Below are 23724 nucleotides of genomic sequence, written 5' to 3'. Positions count from 1 at the left end.
TACTGCTGGCCTTAGCTGGTCCTGAGATGGGACCTTCCGCTGGCACAGGCTACCTAATATATGTGCAATCTATATCTCTTTCCTATATTTCCTTTTATTTTTTGTTTTTTCCTTTTGTCTGTCTCTCAGGTGTTTATTTATTACTCTTTATTCTACCTCTTCTTTTTCTGTTATTCATTCCTCTATTGTGGTTGCCCTGTGCTGGTGTAGGATTCGTTGGTAGTTTTCATATCTATCAATTTTTTTTATTATTTTAAAAAATGTTTAATCTTATTTTTAATAATTTTTTTATTTTTGTTATTTTTATTATCTTATTATTACTATTTTTAGGGTCCGTAGTCTAACGAAGGACCCTTATAATGTCACTCAGTTTTCTGTCTGTCACAGCATTGTATCTCTGGAACCACTGAACCTATTGACTTGAATTTTGCATGGATTTGTACGTCATTTGGGCCAACATAACGCCATGTCCGAGAAATGGGGGGTAAAATGTGGGGAACAAAATGTTGTCGACGACCTATAGCTTATTATACACCGTTGGAAAGAGCTCAATGATTAGGTTTAAAATATAATTTTAAAATATTTTCAAAAAAATTGAAAATGGCGACGCCAGACAGGAAAATGTGAGTAATTTTCGTGTCCATCTATTCCCCCCATCTATTTACGTCGTTAATGGAGCTAAAAATTTAAAAATCACGTTAGCAATGCGTTATTCGATGCTTGTCAAGGGAAAACTATTCCGATTGAAATCTATCATTTACTTTTTATGTTAAAATTAAAAATCTTAATTAAATAAATCTTAATTAAAAATTAATTTTTGATTGCCTTTCGATACACTTCCTTTTGGTGACAAAAAGGTAACTAAATAGTTAGTTAATAATTCTATAAAGGTCATTTATAAATTTTGCGACGAGAATTATTTTTTAACAATTTTCAAACCTGGAGTTTTCCAGGCAAGGAACTACTCAAAACGCCAGTGTTGAGGCGGCGGTGGTGGGAAGGCCCCCGCGCGGAGTCTTGCACGCCCCTCACCTGCCAGTTGCTTCTCCCCCAAGACTTTATTCGCTTCTCCAGAAGGAAGTCGGAGTCGCTTGTCCCACCCTTGTCATTCACAACGACTGGAAAGACTCAAATAGACAACTTTTTCGTTATTTCCACAGTTTTAGGCCAAGCCGGAGTACTAGAAACTTTTTTCAGTTACCATAAAGCTCTCTATTTGAGATACAACACTAACGGCCATTCGTGACTACGGACCCTTCATTGACCGATTTATTTACTCTTTGTTTTTGAGTGGTTTGGACATTCTGTACGTGGTTTGCTGCAGGTTGCACTCAGTTGTGGCAGACCACAACTGACTTTGTGACTTAGAGAAGAACGCACCTTCCTGGTAGCAAAGTGGCAAGGAACAACTAAACAACGTAACAACACAACAACACATACACAGCACAAACATTGCGCTACATACATTTCTGTCCTTTATGCAAGGTTAGCATTAGTAGAGGCATATGATGCATGAAACCAAGCTTATACAGCATCAGACAAACAAAAAAAAAAAAAAAAACCTTCCCATTTCACCCATCCATTCGCTCAAAATGTTTGTCTATTTCTGCCTTGAATTTGTTAAGCTCTCAATTCTACAACGACAGATGGAAGTTCGTTCCAGCAATCAACCACCCGCTGGCTAATGGCAAATTTCTGCACATCTATTGTACAACTGTCTTTTCTCAAAATTTGAATTTATGTCCCATCAGGCGATTAATCTGGGCAAGAGGAAGAATTTCATCAGCATTTGCTCAAACCATTCAAGGGCTTATACACCTCAATCAGATCAACTCCTGTATCATCACAGCGGAGATGAACTAGCATTTTTGGAGCTGCTCTACATAAGATACTATACACGTCATTACATATCATATCATGTAATATAGTCCTCTCTCCTCCTTTCATCTCCTGCTGAGGCTAGGTGTGTGTCAAGCACTAAAGCAACTGAGTCCATGGGCGTCAATATATTGTGTGTGTAATAACTACGTGTTTTCTCCTGTCAGTTTAATGTTTGCTGAACGAAAGACCCGAATTTCTAGGGAAAACCTTGCAGTTCTTGTTTGAGACCGACTGAACAATTTTTATAGTTTCTTTCCATTGTGAAAATAGTCCATAAAAAATCCTTGCAACCGCCTCCACAGTCACCTGAGGCAGACATCCAGTGCTTCTTGGCTTGAGCTAACCTCGATAAGCCGCCAGTTTGGTGTCTGTATTCTATCGCGAAAGTGAGTTTAATCCGTCCACAAGATGGTCGATAACCAATTTAATCTTGAGTACCCTTTTCAATCATCCAGCGTATATGATCAGAACTCATTTATTAATTCAGTGGTTTCAACTTTTGGAGATGTTGAATATGATATTGAAATTTATACAAACTTACCCGTAAAGCTTTATGGATGGTACTTTGTGAATGATTATTCTATTATATTTCTATTTCTAAGAAATGAATACTTTGTGTTTCATTTTATTCTATTCTGTTTCTGTACTATGAAACTTTATTTTAAAACGATTCTTTTAAAAGGAGCATTTTATTATCCATAGATTAATCTGTGAATGTTATTTTCCAGAAACTAGTGCTTTCCGTCCGGAAAATAAGCAAAACTTACCACGTGGCCGAGTGGTCATAACATAAATACACTGCATTGGGTTATCTTGTGATTACTAAATAAGTATTTTCCTGTATCATCTGGACTCCTGTGACTGTGTGGTTGTTCTGGAGGATAAACAGAAAATCTATTATTATCATTATCATTGGCTATATGGTGCAAGGAAGCCTGAGGCTTATGCTGCAACAGCCAAAAAAAAAAAAAAAAAAAAAAAAATTCCCGAGTTACCCTGAGAGAGAGAAGTAGAAGGGAATCACCAAGAAAGAGAAGAATGATGATATCCAGCTCAGGATCCTGGGTGTGCCAAGCCCATACTCACCAGATGTGACCCCCGGAGTTAATATACAATGCACTCACTTTGCAAGCGCAATTAAACTGACTCCTCATAGCCTTGTTGCTTTGGTGCATATGCACTCATTATATACGGAAATAGACAGTGATTTAGCCATTTACTGTTAATTATTTTATATGAGTATTTAAAATAATGAGTATTTATAAAATACCTATATGAAATGTGCATTTACAGCCCTTGTAAATACACACACAAGGAAGGTTTCGAAAATTTAATACAAAATAGTTTCGGTGTTGTATACTCTCAATTTCTTTCTTTCTTTCATTGGGGCGCGCTCTACGTCGAATATTGGTCTGTATTTGTGGCTAAGTAACCAAGCGAATAGCAAAATATAAACTATTCGTTAAAGTGTTTAGAGCCCGATTTTTGTGTGAATTTCTTCATTATTAATTAATTTCAAATGGCTGAAACAGATGTGGCTACTAATTTGCAAAACTACAAAATACAGTTACAACAGGTAAAATTCCTTAATTTTTCCAAAGTACAGTAGTAAGATGTATGGGTTGTTCAGTATGTTCTCTCTGTGTCTGCAAATCATGGCAACGTTCTCATCCTAGATCTCTAAAATGTCTATTGGAAAAAATTTCATGCGTATCGAAATATAAGCTATAACAGATGTTGCCACACCATACGGAATTAATGTATATTCATAATTCTGTTATCAATTGTCATCCACACTTTGCATAATATGCATAGCACTTTGTTGTTTTGTTCTTTTAACGTAAAACAAGTCATTTAATGATCTGGATTACAATATGCATAACACCTTGTTGTTTTGTTCTTCTAACGTGAAACAAGTCATTTAATGATCAGGATTACAATTTTGGAAATAGTTTATACGTTTGCCATAATTTTCTTTTGTCGTTTTTAAAGCCATTGATTTCTTTATGTGGAATGTATATTTGCAGATTTAAGTCAGGATGTTAGCAGTTTCCAATGCCCTGATCGGGTATAATTTTTTTTTGGGGGGGGGGATGTTATGCTGAGGAAATCTGTCGACCTCACTGGTAAAATCAGTGAGCTATAGCTTTTTAAAAATCCCTACCTAATTTGAACTCCACGTTGGGTTAACACAAATGGGATTTTGACAAAACTGCCCATATTAGACACAAATATACTAAAAAAAAGCTGTAGCAAGAAGTTATACGAATTCAATCCAAAGCAGTATAAATCACAGTGAGGTGATACATTAGGTATACAAAACAGTTATTGAGCAGATCTGCAAAAAAAACACACCATGCTCCCAAATACAAATTCCTCCTCCCCATACCACAATGCAACCCTATCTTTCTCAAAAATGTAGGGTTCCCCAAAATAATTGCCAGCTAGCAACAAAATCCCTTCTTCCTCCAATTTAGATAAATCTAAATCTCAGGAGTAAATATGTTACCATATACGATTACCAACATACCACAAGATTAAGGGAAGCAGCATGAAGAATTACTACTAGCCTAGATAGACAAAGCATGTGGGACTGGTGAAAAAGTTTCCACTTAAAGGCAATTAGTAACAACAGTGAAGCCTGGAATGAAGTGTCCGTGTCTTAAGAAGAATATATGTCAGTGACTACCCAGAAATCACACAGGGCTACCCTGATTTTGAAGATGAGTTACTCAAGGTAGTTGAAGATACCAACTACTTGGCAACTGCTGCAAGAATTGAGAGAGCCAGTAAAGATGATGTAGGAGTTGCTAACCTTTCACTATGAGTCCCTTACCAGTGATGAACTGAAGTTAGATCTTCATGTTTCTTTTAAGAAAACAGGAGCCTGAGCCTGCTTCCATGAGGATTTTGGCAATGAAAGTCATTGAAGGGAAACACAATCCTTATATGAATTTGTTAGAGGAGCATGACAGTCACTTTTCCTGAGTGAGTGCAGCAAATTGAGACTGCATCTACTTGAGTGCATAATAAGGGAAAAAAGTAACCTGGCAGGTTGCTTTTTTCCCTTATTATTCACCTATATATGCAAATACAGTGGATTCCGATTATTCGGTTGTTTGGACACTGGTTAACCAGGGCAGCCATTTATTTGAAGGTCTTATAAAGCACTCAGAACCAAATCGAAAAAATAGCCAGGATTTTCTTTGCTTAATTGGGACAACATGCCATTTAATCGGGGCAGGAGATCGAGATTACCCTACAGTTGTCTCCGACCTTACCACATTTTGTGGTTGGATTTCTGAAGGTCACAACCATAAAACAATTAGCAGTTTCCAGTTTATTGGACTTTTCTGTTAGTGCAATCTATTATAAATGGATAGTAAACTTGGTCTTATTCAATTTGCGATAATACCAACAGCTGGAATTCTGTGGGTTTTTACATTATTATGGTGAATTATGTTTCCCCTTCCATGAAATCTTCAATCATAAAAAAAACAAATTTTCAGAATCTTCTCATCATTGCTATTTTTTAAGCTTCTTAACTTGTTATTCCTTATCTCACTTGCACATATCATGTTAGTTGCAGTTTGCATATGCTGTGTTCTTTGTTATTGATTTATCTTTTTTACTGTTTTAAATTGTAATCCCCCACCAAAATGTCAGTGAGCAGAAATATCAACTAGTTAGTATGTACATATTACAGTACGTATTAATTAAGCTATACACGTAAGAGTAAATTTATTTTTATTTTGGTAACCTGTGGAAAATATTCTTCCAATTTTCACATATCATTTAATTTTTTAATTGGTAAGGTAATAGTGTAAATATGTGGTTATTATATTTTTACTTTTATAGCCTGTGGATAATATTCCTCATATTTTCGCTTATTAGAATCGCTGTTTAATAGGATTAAAATTCAATTCACAAACGTGATCACAATGACCGGCACTTACTGCATATCGTATAGTAAAGTACCATTCACCATACGATATGCAGTAAGTGCCGGTCATTGTGATCACGTTTGTGAATTGAATTTTAATCCTATTGTGGTTGGATTTCAGTTGATTTCAGTTCATTGTGGTTGGATCGTACAGAGAATCAATCATTACAATTGATACTGTATTTTTAACTATTTACGTGAAACTTCGCATAGCATTAGCAAGCGCACATGATGCAAGAAAGCACGCTTATATAGCATCAGCCAAAAAAAAAAAAAAAAACACAAACACTTCTCATTTTACCCATTCGCTCCCTCCAAATGTTTGTTCAGTTCTGCCTTGAATCTGTTTAAGCTATCAACTTCCACAACAACAGATGGAAGTTTATTCCAGCAATCAACCACCCGCTGGCTAAATGCAAACTTCCCCATATCTATCCTACAACTGACTTTCCTCAATTTGAATTTATGCCCTCTCAGGCGATTATTCTGAGCAAGACAAAGAATCCCATCAGCATTGAGTATGCCCAAACCATTTAAGGCTTTATACATCTCAGTCAGATCACCCCGCAGGTGCCTAGTCTCCAGACACACTGTAATTTGAAAAACTTAAGCCTTCCTTCGTAAGAGCAACCCTTTGTTCCATTCACTAATCTTGTTACACTTCTCTGTACTCATTCCAACAGCTCTACATCCTTCTTAAAATGAGCCCTCCAGACCTGTATACAGTACTCAAGGTGTGGCCTGACCATTGCCATATACAAGGGAAAAATCACCTCCTTATCCCTGCTAGAAAAATTCCTGTATATCATTGACAAAACACCATGAGCTACTCTTGCAGACCATCTGCACTGCTCATAAAACTTCATATCTGTCTACTCAATTATCCCCAGTTCCTTTTCAGTCTCTACCACTGTCAGTGTAGTGCTACACAGTTGATACGTTACTCTGGGGTTACTGCTTCCCATATGCAGTACTTTACATTTGTCAATGTTAAACTTCAGTTGCCACCTCTCAGCCCATCTGCTCAACTTTTTTAGATCCTGTTGCAGCAGCGTACCATCATTTGTGTCTTTAATAACCCTGCTGACCTTCGTATCATCTGCAAACTCAATATCATTAATGAATACAGAAAACAACAATGGACCCAACACTGAACCCTGGGGGGCTCCAACAATAACATTAGTCCACAAAGAGCAGTGTCCATTGATTAACACTCAACTATCCATAGCAGCAATTTGCCTGCAATACCACACTGCTCCAATTTGTGCAGCAGTCTTCCATGTGCAACAGTATCAAAGGCTTTTCTAAGATCCAAATATATGATATCAAAATTATTCTTTGCATCCAGTTCCTTTGTGACTACATCATAGTATCCAATCAAATTGGTCAGACAAGACTACCCCTTAACAAACCCATGCTGTGTCCGATCTATAGCTGAAGTCTTCTCTAGATGATCTGCATTGCTTCTTTAACCAGTGCCTCCATTAATTTCCCTGGAACAGAAGTTAAACTAACAGGGCTGTAATTACCTGTCTCCCTTTGATCCTCCTTTGTGGATTGAGGTCACATTTGCACATCTCCAGTCCATGGGTACCTCCCCTGAGTCCAGGGAGGCTCTCATAATTATGGCTAAGGGTTTGCTTACTTCCTTTGCCGCCTCCTTTAATATAACTGGATAGATTCCATCCACCCCAGGTGCTTTGTTATGTTTATCTTCAACAATTTCTCCTTCACTTTACTCCCAGTTATTACCAGATTATCTAACTTACTGCCAGAGTTTAATACTCCTCTGGCATTCCCCTCCCTGAATAACTCCTCATGTGTGAATGTAGATGCAAAATATTCATTTAGTTTGTTAGCTACCTGAGCAGGATCATCAACAGTCCAACCATTGATATGAAGTGGACCAATCTGATTCACCCCCTTCCTTCTAGAGTTTACATAAGTAAAGAACTCTTTGCTGTTTTTCTTTGCATTCTTTGCCAAAGATTTCTCGTAATCTGCCTTTGCCTGCCTAACCTTCTTTGTGACTTGGTTACAGACTAGCTTATATCTATCATAGGCTTCTGTGTCACCTGTTATTGTTGGGGCAGCCACTTTATCAGGCTAAAATGCACCAATTTGGAAATAAACACAATATTACCAACATAGGTTTTGAGTGCTTTATTATCTTCAAATAATCCACCACTGTTATATGGTTGAGTGATGGATTTTGCACTTGATGAAATATTGTAGAAAAATTTTGAGAATCTCTTATATGTATCCGACAAAAGGTCAAACATATTGACAGAAATTAGAACACAGCTTAGGCGGTTTGGACATGTTAGAATGGAATAGACAGACTACCTAAAAAACATATGAAGGACATAATTCATGATCAAAGTGGCGAGGGATACTGAATTAGCTTGATGGACAGTGCCATCATCAAGAACTCTTATTGATACCTGTGCAGACAGTCACTTGAAGAGGTTTATCAACAGTACTCTCTGTGTAATGTCCTAGTGGTCCATCTAGGATTATGGCTAGAAGAAATAGAAGATATTTAGGCTTTAGTAATGGACTGAGGTCAGAAGTGTGGGTCCTACAGAATTCAATGTTAAATTTCTTATTGTCTCTGATATTTGATAATGGTGTTGATGAAGATATGAGTTTGATGTCAAAGTTTGCTGATGATAAAAAGGTTGGGAACATTGTTAATTATTGTAAGCAAGGTATGCTGCTTTAACAAGCTCTAGACAATTTTATTTATCTAGTTGGTAATACTGGTAAATGTAAGGTTTTATAAGGTAATAAGAAAGTACCAATGATAAATAGCGAAATAAGGAGTTCGTTATTGCCAGATGTCTCAAATCAAAAGTTCTTTTTCAAGACCATTTATATGCCACATAATTGATAATTTAAATACTTTTATTATAAATATGGAAAAATGTTGCATAATTATAAAACAAGCTTTTATTTATCATGATCATATATCAGCGTCTGGAAAAACTTGACTCACAGAGCTGAGAAGCCAAAGTTGAGATACTGGTGAATCTTCAAACTCCTTAAATTTGCCTTGATTTTTACACTGACTTTTTTTTTAATGCTGTATTTCTCACAGATACAGGTAAACAGCCTCACCAGTCTAATTTCTATAACAGCTTTAATTTCTGAGCAACATTCAGATGCATGTGCCTTCTCTTTTTACCAGTTTTCTTGGGGGGCATGGGGGGGGTCTCTATGTCATGGACACATTCAAGATACACTGTTGCCAGTGAAATTTTTGTGCCCATTAAATTGAGGCCTATAAAATTGAGTGTTTACTATACCGTTATCCCCAAAATGTAATAAATGTAAATGAATGAAAATGTACTGTAAATGAACAGTAAGTTTACATTAAAATGTAATGTAAATTTTACATCACAAATAAACATTACATTAAAATGTAATGTAAATGAACAGTTACTCATTGAGTATTTATTTCTGCACTGCCATTTTTGTGAAACACTCAAGCAGCTTATGGTCCTCAGTTGTGTGATTATCTCTACATGACTTATTAATCCCAGGGGCTCTCATCTGGTGAGCTTGGGCTTGGCACACCCAGGGTCCTGAGCTGGATATAATCATTCTTCTCTTTCTTGGTGATTCCCTTCTACTTTTGACACACTCTCTCAGAGTAACTCAGAAATTTTTTTTTTTTTTTTTTTTTTTTGGCTGGTGTAGCATAATCCTCACTGTTCCACTTTTGACTGTTCCTCTGATCTAGTGTTACAAGATGACTGGCAAAGAAGGATAAGTGCTTCCTTTTTCCTATCATCGTCAAAATTTGAAACCAAATGGCTAACTCTCCTGCCGCTGAGCATGTGTATCTTAACTTTCATTGTCATTGAGTTCCTCTGACCTAGTGTTACCAGATGATTGGCAAAGGGGGATAAGTGCTTCCTTTTTCCCCTTATGTCCTCTGTCTTGTTCAAAATTTGGAACAAAATGGCTAAATCTCCTGCTGCTGAGAAATCTTTAGCGAAGGATGCAAAGAAAACCAGCAAAGAGTTCTTTACTTATGTAAACTTTAGAAGGAAAGTGATGAATCAGATTGGACCACTGAACATAGATGGGTTGACTATAGATGATCATGTTCAGGTAGCTGATAAACTGAATGAGTATTTTGCATCTACATTCACACCTGAGGAGTTATTCAATGAGGAGAGTGCCAGAGGTTTATCAAACTCTAACAAGGAGCTAAGTTATTTTGTAATAACTGAGACCAAAGTGGAGGAGAAATTGTTGAAGTTAAACATTAAAAAGACACCCGGGGTGTACGGGATCTATACAGTTATATTAAAGGAAGGCAGGAAAGGAAGTAAGCAAACCCTTAGCCATAATTATGAGAGCTTCTTTGGACTCAGGGGAGGTCCCCATGGACTGGAGGTGTGCAAATGTATCACCAATTCACAAAGGGGGGTTTAATAATTGCCAAAAATAACTATAGACCTGTTAGTTTAACTTGTGTTCTGGGGAAAATAATGGAATTACTGGTTAAAGAAGCATTGCAGGATCATCTAGACAAGACTGCAGTAATAGTTAAGAAACAGCATGGATTTGTTAAAGGGAGGTCTTGTCTGACCAATTTGATTGGATGCTATGATGTGGTCACAAAGGAACTGAATGCCAAAAATAGTTTTGATATCATATACTTGGATTTCAGGAAAGCTTTTGATGCTGTTGCAATGGAAGACTGCTGTACAAATTGGAGAGGTATGGCATTAAGGGTAAGTTGCTACAATGGATAAAGGGATGGTTCAGTGGGAGATGACAGAGAGTGGTAATCAATGGACACTGCTCTTCTTGGACAAATTTTATTAGTTGAGCTCTCTAGGGTTCGATGTTGGGCCCATTGTTGTTTTGTATATTTATCAGTGATATTACTGAAGGTATATCAGGTTTAATGTCCACGTTTGGAGATGATACAAAGGTGGGTAGTGTTGTTAACGACAGTAAAGACAGTATGCTATTAGTATTTAGTATTAGTAACGGCCGCATGGTGCAAGAAAGCCTATGGCTTATGCTGCGCCAGCCAAAAAAAAAAATAAAATAAATAACTAAATAATAATAATTAATAAATAAGAAAAAAAATAAAATAAAAAATAAATAAAAAGGAAATTAAACCTATCATCCTATGCGCTTCCCTTACCCGAAAGTACTATCCAGATGACCTTTGAATTTTCCCAAACTGTCGGCCTCTACCACCCATGAAGGCAACTTATTCCAGTAATTTATAACTCGCTGGCTAAAATAGAACTTCATAATAACTGCAATATAATACACCAACCGTATATACAGTTGGCATAATATATTGCAGTTATTATGAATCAGAACATTCCCAACCCCAGAGGCCTATTTGAAGGATTGGAAATTGACTTAGCATTAGCATTAGTAGAGGCATTTGATGCAAGAAAGCAAGCTTATGCAGCATCAGCCAAAAAAAAAAAAAAAAAAAAAAAAAAAAAACCATTTCCACTTCACGCCTCTGTTCGTTCAAAATACCTGTCCAGCTGAGCCTTAAACTTATTTAGGCTATCAACCTCCACTACAAGGGATGGAAGTCTGTTCCACCAACCAACCACCCGCTGGCTAAAGGCAAATTTCCGCACGTCTATCCTACATCTGTCTTTCCTCAATTTGAATTTATGCCCTCTCAGGTGATTTTTCTGAACTTATACAGTACTCTAGGTGTGGCCTGACCATTGCCTTATACAAGGGAATAATCACCTCCTTATCTCTGCTGGAAAAATTCCTGTATATCATTGACAACACTCCATGAGCTACTCTTGCAGCCCGTCTGCACTGCCCAGAGATTCCAACTGGATCTAGATAATTTGGTCAAATGGGTTGAGAAGTGGCAACTGAAATTTAACAAAGTACTGCCTATTGGTGGCGGCAATAACCAAAGAGAAACATACCAGCTGTGTGGTACTACACTCAGGGAAGCAGAATGTGAAAAAGACCTGGGGGTAATCGTGCAGTCAAATATAAAGTTCACTGAGTAGTGCAGACAGGCTGCCAAGGCAGGTCATGGAGTTTTGTCAGTAATATTTAGGAATTTTGCTAGCAGGCACAGGGAGGTGATTATACTGTTATACAAGGCAATGGTCATGCCACACCTAGAGTACTGTGTACAGGTCTAGAGGCCTGATTTTAGGAAGGATGTAGAGTTGCTAGAACAAGTACAAAGAAGGGCAACACGATTGGTGAGGGAAACAAAGGAGTGCTCTTACCAAGAAAGGATTAAGTTCTGCAAATTGCAACACGTTGAGAGTAGGCACCTACGAGGGGATCTGATTGAGGTGTATAGGGCTTATTATTATTATTATTATTATTATTATTATTAGCCATATGGTGCAAAGAAGCCTGAGGCTTATGCTACACCAGCCAAAAAAAAAAATTTCCGAGTTACCCTGAGAGAGAGAAGTAGAAAGGAATCATCAAGAAAGAGAAGAATGATGATATCCAGCTTAGGATCCTGGATGTGCCAAGCTCATACTGACCAGATGTGAGTCCCTGGGGTGAAACTGAATGCTGATGGGATTCTTCCTCTTGCTCAGATTAAGAACCTGAGGGGCACAGTTTCAAATTGATTAAAGATAGTTGTAGAATAGATGTGTGGAAATTTGCCTTTAGCCAGTGGGTAGTTGATTGGTGGAACAGACTTCTGTCTTTAGTTGTGGAGGTTGATAGCTTAAATTTAAGGCTGAGCTGGACAGGCATTTAGAACGAATGGAGGGGTTAAATGGGAGGTTTTTTTTTTTTTTTTTGGCTGATGCTGCATAAGCTTGCTTTCTTGCATCATATGCCTCTACTATTGCTAATGTGTGCCTTAACTTTCATTGCCGTTGAGTTTTTGAGTGCACATTTTAATCAATACCGCAAATTAAGTAATTACAGATTTCCTCTGAGTGTAGGCCTGACAGAAGTAATGACCACTCTAAAATATATATATATAAATCATTAATACAATTCTGAGATATCAATACTGGGGGGGGGCTTTGAGGGGAACAGGTATCCTGTGTGTTATCAGACACTCAGCCTAAAACACTGATGGATCCAATATCTCTCTATTACAGAAGTTTTAGGAGAAGTCCGGTTGGCCTGCCTCCTTAAAATCCACTCATGCATACCTTCTCGATGGTAAGCCCACTTACGTCACTTAGGTGGCAACGAACATGTTATTATTATTATTATTATTAGCCATATGGTACAAGGAAGCCTAAGGCTTATGCTGCACCAGCCAAAAAAAAAAAAAAAAATTCCCCGAGTTACCCCCTGAGAGAGAGAGAGAGAGAGGGGTATAAAGGAATCATCAAGAAAGAGAAGAATGATGATATCCAGCTCAGGACCCTGGGCTTGGCAAACCCATACTCAAGATCTGAGCCCCGGGGCACGTAGAGTGGTTCTCTTCAAGACGCCTGGTCAGCGTGAAGAGGAAAAGACCAAACGTTCCAGCATATGACAGCACAACAAAACAAATGGCCCTCAGTCCCCAGCAGCTTTCACTCTCCCTCTTATGGCAGCGAGAGGATCAGAGTGGAAGCAGAGGGTGCTAAGAATTTCTGGGTACGACCAGGCTGCCATGCATGGAAACTGAACTTGGCCTGTTATAACGTAAGATCACTCATCGGTGAAGACAGGATATTAGAGCTGGAAAAGGAATTAGAAAATGTGAATTGGAATATCCTCGGTTTGGCTGAAACAAGAAGAAGAAATGAATCACTTATAAATTTATCAAGTGGAAATCTGCTGTACACCAATGGAAACAGTGAAAGGACTGAAGGTGGAGTTGGGTTTCTGGTCCATAAAGATTTTAAAAACAACATTTTGGAATTCAAAAGCACATCACCAAGGGTGTCAAGACTAATACTCAAGATTTTTAAGAGATACAAGCTAATGGTTATAATGATTTATGCACCAACATCGAGCCATGATGATGAAGAGGTTGAAGAAATGTACACCGATATTGACTCTTCTAGATGTGCAGAAAACCCACTACACTATTATTATGGGGGACTTCAATGCTAAGGTTGGAAAAAGACAAAACAGTGCAGGAAGGGGAAGTATAGGAAATTTTGGAATTGGTGAAAGAAATGAAAGAGGTGAAAGACTTGTGGAATTTGAAGAATCTCAAGGACTGTCAGTAATGAACACTTTTTTCAAGAAAAGGGTGAACAGAAAGTGGACATGGAAGAGTCCAAATAGATTAACAACTAATGAAATCGATTTCATCCTCACTAACAGAAGATATATCGTGAATGACATGACCGTCCTGAACAAGGTAAATGTTGGAAGTGATCACAGATTGGTAAGATGCACACTTGATATAGATGTAAGAAACGAAAGGAAAAAACTGACTCGAGTAAATAATGCAAAGGTCTTTGAGATAACAGAAGAGGAGAAAAAGCAGTATGTACTGGAACTTAAGAACAAGTTTGAGCTTCTGCAGTCTGCTCAGGACCAAGATATCGACGAGGAATATTACAACTTTCTGAAAGTGATAAAGCCCAAGAAACCTATAGGAAAAAAGAAATCCAATGAAGAAAAAATTAGTCAAGAAACACTTGTCATGATGAACCGAAGACGACAAATGAAGAGCAAGAAAAACACTGACAGGGAGAAAATTGAGTATATGGAGTTATGCAAAGCCATTAGAAAGAGACTTAGAGAGGACATAAGAAGATTTAACACAAGAAAAGTAGAACAAGCATTAAGGGAAAACAAAGGATTTAAATCAAGCAGCCTTGAGCAGTAATACAGAAAGACAAATGATACTGAAACTGAAGAATAGCAATGGTGTACTTATAAACATCAGAGAGGGCATAATTCAAATAGCAGAAGACTACTATAGAGAACTATACAAGGAGCGAGGGAATGATGCCAGCAGTGAGGAAGATGGATTGCAAAGTAGCAACACATACGACATATCCGATATTCTTCCTGATGAGATAGAACATGCATTGAAGAAAATGAAGAATCAGAAAGCCCCGGGTGAAGATGAAGTTACTGTAGAGTTGTTAAAATTGGGAGGAAGAGACATAACACAAAAACTGGCAAGGCTCTTCACAAAGTGCATTCGAAAAGGTGTGACACCTAAGCAGTGGAATAATGCAATCGTAGTTTTGCTGCATAAGAAAGGAAATAAATCAGAAATTGGAAATTATAGACCAATTAGCTTGTTATCCCACATCAACAAGTTGTTCACAAGGGCCATTACTAACAGATTAGAAAGAGTACTTGATGAGAATCAACCGAAAGAGCAAGCTGGCTTTAGGACAGGATTCTCAACTATGGATCACCTTCACGTAATATCACAGCTAATGGAGAAAGCAAATGAATATAAAACACCATTATGCCTGGCATTTGTGGATTATGAAAAGACATAAACTCCATACAGCATAAGGCAATGTTTCGGGCACTAGAAAGACAAGGCATAGATACCCCACATATTATGATTTTGAAGAAAATATATGAGAGTGCTACCTTCTTTATTAGACTAGACTAGACAAAGACAGTGGGAAATTTAAAATCGAGAAAGGAGTTCAACAAGGAGACACAATATCTCCGAAGCTGTTTACTGCTGCCCTTGAGGAATCTTTCAGAAGATTAGACTGGTCGCAGAAAGGAGTCAATGTGAACAGAGAGTACCTAAACCATTTACGATTTGCAGATGACATTATGGTCATAAGCCCCGATCCCAAAGAATTAGAGGAAAATCTTAATCAGTTATGCACAGTTAGTAAGGATTTAGGACTAAAGATGAATATGGCTAAAACAAAAGTAATGATGAACAAGTATGCCACAGAAAGGGAAATAATGATTGATGGAGCAGTAATTGAAAAGGTGGAGTCATATACTTATCTGGGACAAGTTATTAGCTGTAATAATGATAAATGGCTGGAAGTCAAGAGAAGAATAAATTTTTGGATGGATAGCATTCAGGAAATATAGTCACATACTGAAGAGCAATATTCCAGTTTGTCTGAAACGTAAAATAATGAACCAATGTATACTCCCCACCATGACTTATGGAAGTGAAACTTGGGCACTCACCAAAAGAATGGAAGAGAAGCTGAGAACTACACAGCGAAGAATGGAACCAATTATATTGGGAATCAGACTGTTAGATAAGAAGAGAAACACATGGATTAGGCAGCAAACTCAAGTAAAGGACATTCTTATCAAAACTAAAGAACTAAAATGGTCTTGGGCAGGACACATAGCTTGAAGGCATGATGACAGATGGACTAAAAAAATAACAGAATTGTACCCAAGAGGAGCTAGAAGAAAACCTGGAAGACAAAGGCGGAGATGGATAGATGAAATTCATGAGTTTGTGGGTAGTAAATGGATGGTCAGTGCTCAAAACAGAAGGAACTGGAAAGTTGCTGGAGAGGCCTTCATCCTGCAGTGGATTGAAAATGGCTGATGATGACGAGATATCTTGGGAGCCAAGAACCCAACTTTCTTTTCCATGGGCCCTTATCTTGTCATTCACAGATTTCTGGTTTGTAGGTATTTTTGGTATGGAATTCCCGTGATTGATGTTATATCATAACATAAGGAGTAACATATTTATCAGGCTGTACCCCCCCCCCCCCACACACACACACATAAATAGGCTATGCTCTTATATCATATTTCACATCAGGCAACAGAATGTCTAGCTTGGTATAATATAAAACACATCTTGTGCCACATTTTACTCATTTTCTTGAAAATGAAGGTTTGTGAAAAAAAAGAAATTTATAAAAAAATATGGAGACAAGATGCACCTTTTTGGGTTTATCTTCAGAATATGATACGCTATCTAATTGATCATTGAGACCAGAATTAATTGATGTGCCCTTAGCCCTTCCTTCCTGTTTCTTTCCTCGCATTTAAAATTCTGACCTCCTCAGTATACAGTACTCATTTCAGTTAGTATATTCATCAGCGTGTTTATTAAACATTCAGTTAGATTAGATGGCACCACATCCCTTTAGAGTTTCAAAATAGTCTATATACGCAGATATAATTTATTGACACTATGTTGAAATGACCCTGAAAACATACAATATATGCTTTTAAACTGCTTTGGATCAATATAGGGATTTCTGTATGATTACAATAACTCTCCCAAAAGGGGTACGGCATAACACAGTATTTCGCATATTATACCAAGCTAGACATTCTGTTGCCTGATGTGAAATATGATATAAGAGCATGGGCTATTTATTTATTTATTTTTATTTTTTTAAAAATTTATATGACCTATTTTTTTTTTTCTAATATTTTAAATGTCTAAAATTGTTTCTTGTGTCAATTCATAACATTTTCACATTGAATTTAAGAAAAAATTCTTAAATTTAAAGAGCATATTTGTATGGCTACCCTTTTTATGATCCTTTAGTGTTTTAAATATTTTACTAGGACTTCCATCTTTATTATCTCTGTATTTAGATTCTTTCAATAAATAAATATTGCCTAATTTAGAATAAAATATGCTACACATCCATGATGCCTTAAGCATGCCTGTTTAATTAACTGTTTATTGAAATATTAGCATTAGTTGAGGCATATGATGCAAGAAAGAAAGCTTATACAGCACCAGGGAAAAAATAAAAATAAAAACCTTCCCATTTCACCCATCCGGTCACTCCAAATTTTTGTCTAGTTCAGTCTAAAATTTATTTAAGCTATCAACTTCCACAACAACAGATGGAAATCTGTTCCAGCAATCAACTACCCGCTGGCCAAAAGCAAACTTATACATATCTATTCTACAACTACCTTTCTCAATTTGAATCTATGCCCCCTCAGGTTCTTAATCTGAGCAAGTGCAAGAATCCCATCAGCATTGAGTCTGCACAAACCATTCAAGGCCTTGTACACTTCAATCAGATCGCCTCACATGTACCTAGCCTCCAGAAGCTGTAATTTGCAGAACTTAAGCCTTTCTTCGTAAGAGCACCCCTTTATTCCCCTCACCAGTCTTGTTGCCCTTCTCTGTACACGCTCAAGCAACTCTACATCCTTCCTGAAATGAGGCATCGAGAACTGTATACAGTACCCAAGGTAAGTGGCCTGACCATTGCCTTATACAAGAGGATAATCACCTCCTTGTCCCTGCTAGCAAAATTTCTATATATCATTGATAAGACTCCATGACCTCCTTCATATCTGACTGCACAATTACCCCCAGGGTCTTTTTCATTCTCCACTTCCTTGAGTGTAGTACCACATAGTTGGTACGTTTCTCTTTGGTTACTGCTACTCATATGCAGTACTTTGCATTTGTTAATGTTAAACTTCAGTTACCACTCCTCAGCCCATTTGCTCAACTTTTCTAGATCTTGTTGCAGTAGCATACTGTCTTTACCGGCATTAACAACCTTCTCAACCTTTGTATCATCTGCAGACTTGAACATTAAACCTTCCTCGATATCTTTGATAAATACACAAAACAACAATGCACCCAGCACCAAATCCTGGACGACTCCACTAATAACATTAGTACACGTAGTGCAGTGTCTATTTATTACCACCCGCTGCAGTCTCCCATTTAACCATTGTAGCAACTTGCCCTTAATGGCATACTGCTCCAATTTGTACAGCAGTCTTCCATCTGCAACAGTATCAAAAGCTTTCCTGAAATCCAAGTATATGATATCAAAATTATTTTTTGCATCCAGTTCCTTTGTGGCCACATCATAGTATCCAATCAATTTGGTCAGACAAGACCTCCCTTAACACACCCATACTGTGTCTAAACTATTACTGCAGTCTTGCCTAGATGATCCTGCAATGCTTCCTTAACCAGTGGCTCCATTACTTTCCCTGGAATAGAAGTTAAAACTAACAGGTCTATTATTATTTGTGTCACCCTTTGAACCCCCTTTGTGAATTGGGGATACATTTGCACATCTACAGCCCATGGTGACCTCCCCCGAACCTAAGGATGCTCTCATAATTATAGCTGAGGATTTGCTTACTTCCCTCACTGCCTCATTCAGTACAACTGGATAGATTCCCTCCACCCCAGGTGCTTTTTTTATGTTTAACTTGAACAATTTCTCCTCCACTTTGCTCTGCGTTATTACAAAATCATTTTGCTCCCTGTTAGAGTTCAGTAACCTTCTGTCCTCTCCTTCTTTACAGAATTCCTCATGCCTGAATGTAGATGCAAAATACTCATTTTTGAGTTTGTCAGCTATCTGAGCAGGATAAACAGTCAAACCATCAATATCAAGCGGACCAATCTGATTCATCCCCTTCCTTCTACAGTTTATATAAGTAAAGAAGTCTTTGTTGTTTTTCTTTGCATCCTTCGCCAAGGATTTCTCATAATCAGCTTTTGCTTGCCTAACCTCCTTTGTGACTTGATTATATTGTTGTTATTTGGTTTTTAGGAGCATTAGCAACTAAGGCCATATTGCTCTGGGGATATGCGGTGGTCATTCCCTGACCTTTCCACATCCTCCGTTTTGGTGATCGTGGGCTCGAAACCCGGTCTACTCAAGGAGCGTGTGCTACGCACTGCTGCTCCTGCCCACCTGGCTACGGAGGTGCCAACTTGATTACAGACTAGCTTATATCTGCCATAGTCTTCTGCGTCACCTGATAATTTATATGCATTCCACGTGTTTTCTTCTCTGCCACAAGCCTCATTAGTTCATCTGACATCCATTTAGTTCTGAATCTTCAACAGTATTTCTTAGTTGGTATGAAGAGCCTGGTAGCTTCCAAGATTAATTCCTTAAAGGCTTCCGATTTAGAATTCGCTGTTTTTAACATCTGTTTATCCCACTGTACAGAATTTTGTCTGAGACCACTGTAGTCACCTTTACGAAATCAAAAACCCCTTGATAGCAGTTACATCTTTAAGTAAATTCCACATCAGTACACAATTATCATTGTCACCTAGTGGTTCCTTTATCTGCAAATTCTTAATGCAAGAATAATCACTGCTGATAATCAGATCAAGAGTATTACTCCCTCTGGTTGCCCCTCGAACATGTTGCTGAAGAAAACAATTCTCCAGTAAATACACAAAAGTCTTGCTAATGTACAAGTGACCAACCTACCAGTTTCAGTCAATATCTGTAAAGTTAAATTCCACATTATAAGGTGTTCTGATTTACTGGCCCACTCTATAATTGTCAGCAGAATTGCTCGTTGTACTCATCAGAGTCATTGGGCCTATAACACACTCCTACTCCCATTTTCCCTTTCCCAGTATGTCCTTCCTTGGATTTTGTGTGTTTCTTAATGAACAGCATAACTCTTCCTCCCTTCCAACCCTGGCTGTCCTTTCTCTACATATTGTACTTCCCAAATTCCAATTCTGCAATGCTTATCTGTGTGACCATGTCTGATAACTGAACATTATCTGCCTTTGATGTCTTGACCAGCACTTCAAATCAAATTTATTTACTGTACTTCTGGCATTGGTGTACATGCAAGTATACACGCACCTGTTCTTTCTCTTTGTTACCCTAACACAACCCATGTATTTACTTGTTCCATGCTGACTCCCAGCAGTTCTTGAAATCCCCAGCAAATTTCTCTCTAGGCTGCTGCTGATTCCAGTAGAAGCAGTGCAAGAATCACTTTCGCCTCTGCCTGTGGCTGCTGTTGATCTTTTAGTCTGTGAATCCCCCCCCCACATGTTAGCAGTTTTCCGACCCACCTAATGTTGTCGATAGGATCAGCAAATATGCTTGCACCCTTTCTATTTAAGTGTCTCCCATCCCTGTAGAAGCAGTCTCTCCTATTAGCAAGCACAGACCACGCTGAAAAAAAATTCTACCCCATGAGCCTTGCACAATCGTTCTAGGGCCGAATTGATTGACAAGGCTCTCATCATATACTTCCTCCTATCACATTTGGACAAAATTGCACACACTTTCAAATTTAACCTTAACTCACAACTTTTTTTCAACATTAATTTGTACTTGTTAAATAAATCTGTAGATTTCTTACTCTTAATGTAATTAGTGCCAATGTGTACAACAATATCACTGTTTGGGCCCTTAAAAGATATCTGCTCTATGGTGTCATCAACTTTTGCACCTGGCAGGCATACTCTGGTCCTGTTCCACTTATCCTTTTTGCATAACATATTTCATACCTCCCTGACAATAGGGTCACCTGCAATAACTAGCACTTGTGGGAACAGTGCATTCTGTCTTGGAGATTGCCGCTGTATTGCTTGATGCACAGGAGTGAGCTCTAGTGTTGAGTTGCATATCTCAGAGCTTTGTGGGCCCCTCATTAATTTCTTCGTGGGCATCTACCCTACTCTTCAAACTCTCATAGATGCATCTACATTCACACATGAGGAGTTATTCAGGGAGAGGAATGCCAGAGGTGTATTAAATTCTGGCAGTAAGCTAGATAATCTTGTAATAACTGAGAGTAAAGTGGAGGAGAAATTGTTGAAGTTAACCATAAGAAAGGCACCTGGGGGTGGATAGAATCTATCCAGTTATATTAAAGGAGGCAGCAAAGGAAGTAAGCAAACCCTTAGCCATAATTATGAGAGCTTCCTTGGACTCAGGGGAGGTACCCATGGACTGGAAATGTGCAAATGTGACCCCAATCTACAAAGGAGGATCAAAGAGAGAGACAGGTAATTACGGACCTGTTAGTTTAACTTCTGTTCCAGGAAAATTAATGGAGGCACTGGTTAAAGAAGCATTGCAGGATCATCTTGACAAGACTTCAGTTATAGGTCAGACACAGCATGGGTTTGTTAAGGGGAAGTCTTGTCTGACCAATTTGATTGGATACTATGATGTAGTCACAAATTAACTGGATGCAAAGAATAATTTTAATATCATATATTTGGATCTTAGAAAGGCTTTTGATACTGTTGCACATGGAAGACTGCTGCACAAATTGGAGCAGTGTGGCATTGGAGGCAGATTGCTGCTATGGATAAAGGGATGGTTGAGTGGGAGAAGACAGAGAGTGGTAATCAATGGATGCTGCTCTTCGTGGACTAATGTTATATTATTAGTGGAGTCCACCAGGGTTCAGTGTTGGGTCCATTGTTGTTTTCTGTATTTGTTAATGATATTGATGGTATATCAGGCTTAATGTCCAAGTTTGCAGATAATATGAAGGTCGGCAGGGTTGTTAATGACACAAATGATGGTACACTGCTGCAACAGGTTGAGCAGATGGGCTGAGAGGTGGCAAATGAAGTTTAACATTGACAAATGTAAAGTACTGCATATGGGAAGCAGTAACCCCAGAGTAACGTATTAACTGTGTGGTACTACACTGACAGTGGTAGAGACTGAAAAGGACTGGGGGGTAATTGTGCAGGCAGGTATGAAGTTTTCTGAGCAATGCAGATGGTCTGTAAGAGTAGCTCATGGTGTCTTGTCAATGATATACAGGAATTTTTCTAGCAGGGATAAGGAGGTGATTATTCCCTTGTATAAGGCAATGGTCACACCACACCTTGAGTACTGTATACAGGTCTAGAGGCCTCATTTTAAGAAAGATGTAGAGCTGTTGGAACAAGTACAGAGAAGGGCAACAAGGTTAGTGAATGGAACAAAGGGATGCTCTTATAAAGAAAGGCTTAAGTTTTGCAAATTACAGTGTCTGGGACTAAGCATCTGCGAGGTGATCTAATTGAGGTGTATAAAGCCTTGAATGGTTTGAGCATGCTCAATGCTAATGGGATTCTTCCTTTTGCTCAGAATAATCGCCTGAGAGGGCATAAATTCAAATTGTGGAAAGACAGTTGTAGGATAGATGTGCAGAAGTTTGCCTTTAGTCAGAGGGTGGTTGATTGCTGGAACAAACTTCCATATGTCATTGTAGAAGGAACAAACGTCCATCTGTCATTGATAGCTTAAACAGATTCAAGGCAGAACTAGACAAACATTTAGAGCAAGTGGGTGGGTGAAATGAGAAGGGTGTGTGTGTGTTTTTGGCTGATGCTATATAAGCTTGCTATCTTGCATCATGTGCCCTTGCTAATGCATAAATCAGAATGCTATTGATGCCTAATTTCTACACACTCTCTGCATCTAGCACACACAAAGACATCCTCCATGGCTAGATCATGTCCTTTTCTATATAGGTTCGCAAACATTTCACATTTCGCACATTTTTTTAGACTGATGCTTTGGAGAATCTCCACTGTCGTTCTCCTGCGAGCCACAGCACCCCCCGCTACTTTGTGCTTGTTGCTTTGCTGCTCTAGTCTGGGTCATGATTTCATTTAAGCACAATTTAATTAACAATGCAATTTAATACAATTAATAAATTTTACTGATTAATTGATAATACTATACTAAGCTAAAAGATTTCTAAGACAGTGCTACATATTACGCTATCTAGTTTTACGTTAAACCTTACGCTATCAGGTTCATGATATACATTACACTATTCTGTATCGATATTACAGTGAAACTTCCCTTTAACGGACAGCCATGGGGAACGAAAATGTGTCCGTTAGAGAGAAGTGTCCGCTAACAAGAAGTCTGCGGGACAAAAAAAAAAAAGAGAAAGAAAAATCGTTAAACGTTTAATGTAAAATTAAATTAAAATATATGTACAGATTTTGAACAATATTTTTGTAAATAATATACAATTACATACACAAGAGATAAAGAAAAATCGTTAAACGTTTAATGTAAAATTAAATTAAATTATATACACATTTTGCACAATATTTTTGTAAATAATATACATACAATTGTGCTATGCATATTATGACTATCTTATGAAAAATACATACAGTAATCACTTATTTTCTTCTACACCTTCTTCCGGCTGATAATTTTGTTTTCAACATTTGTTTGGAGTGAAGAAACCATCGAAAGTCCTTCAGTAAGATACTTTCAGTGGCGAAAAACATTTTTAAACGATTG

General features: G+C 37.9%; 1 protein-coding gene across 1 annotated transcript in view; it reads left to right on the top strand.

Annotated features, from left to right (window-relative positions):
- The first annotated feature begins 3296 nt into the window (after positions 1-3296).
- The window catches only part of Spf30 (survival of motor neuron-related-splicing factor 30), a 72948-nt gene continuing 52520 nt past the window's right edge, over positions 3297-23724 (top strand). Inside the window, exon 1 of the mRNA XM_090386556.1 lies at positions 3297-3457. Within this exon, the coding sequence (XP_090242682.1) occupies positions 3401-3457 (57 nt within the window). The 5' untranslated portion in view covers positions 3297-3400. The remainder of the gene's footprint in view (positions 3458-23724) is intronic.

The sequence above is a fragment of the Mastigoproctus giganteus genome, chromosome 12, assembly GCF_048544385.1.
Source record: "Mastigoproctus giganteus isolate SK-2022 chromosome 12, ASM4854438v1, whole genome shotgun sequence".
In the NCBI taxonomy this organism is placed as follows: domain Eukaryota; kingdom Metazoa; phylum Arthropoda; class Arachnida; order Uropygi; family Thelyphonidae; genus Mastigoproctus; species Mastigoproctus giganteus.
This window is presented reverse-complemented; position numbering and strand designations above follow the sequence as displayed.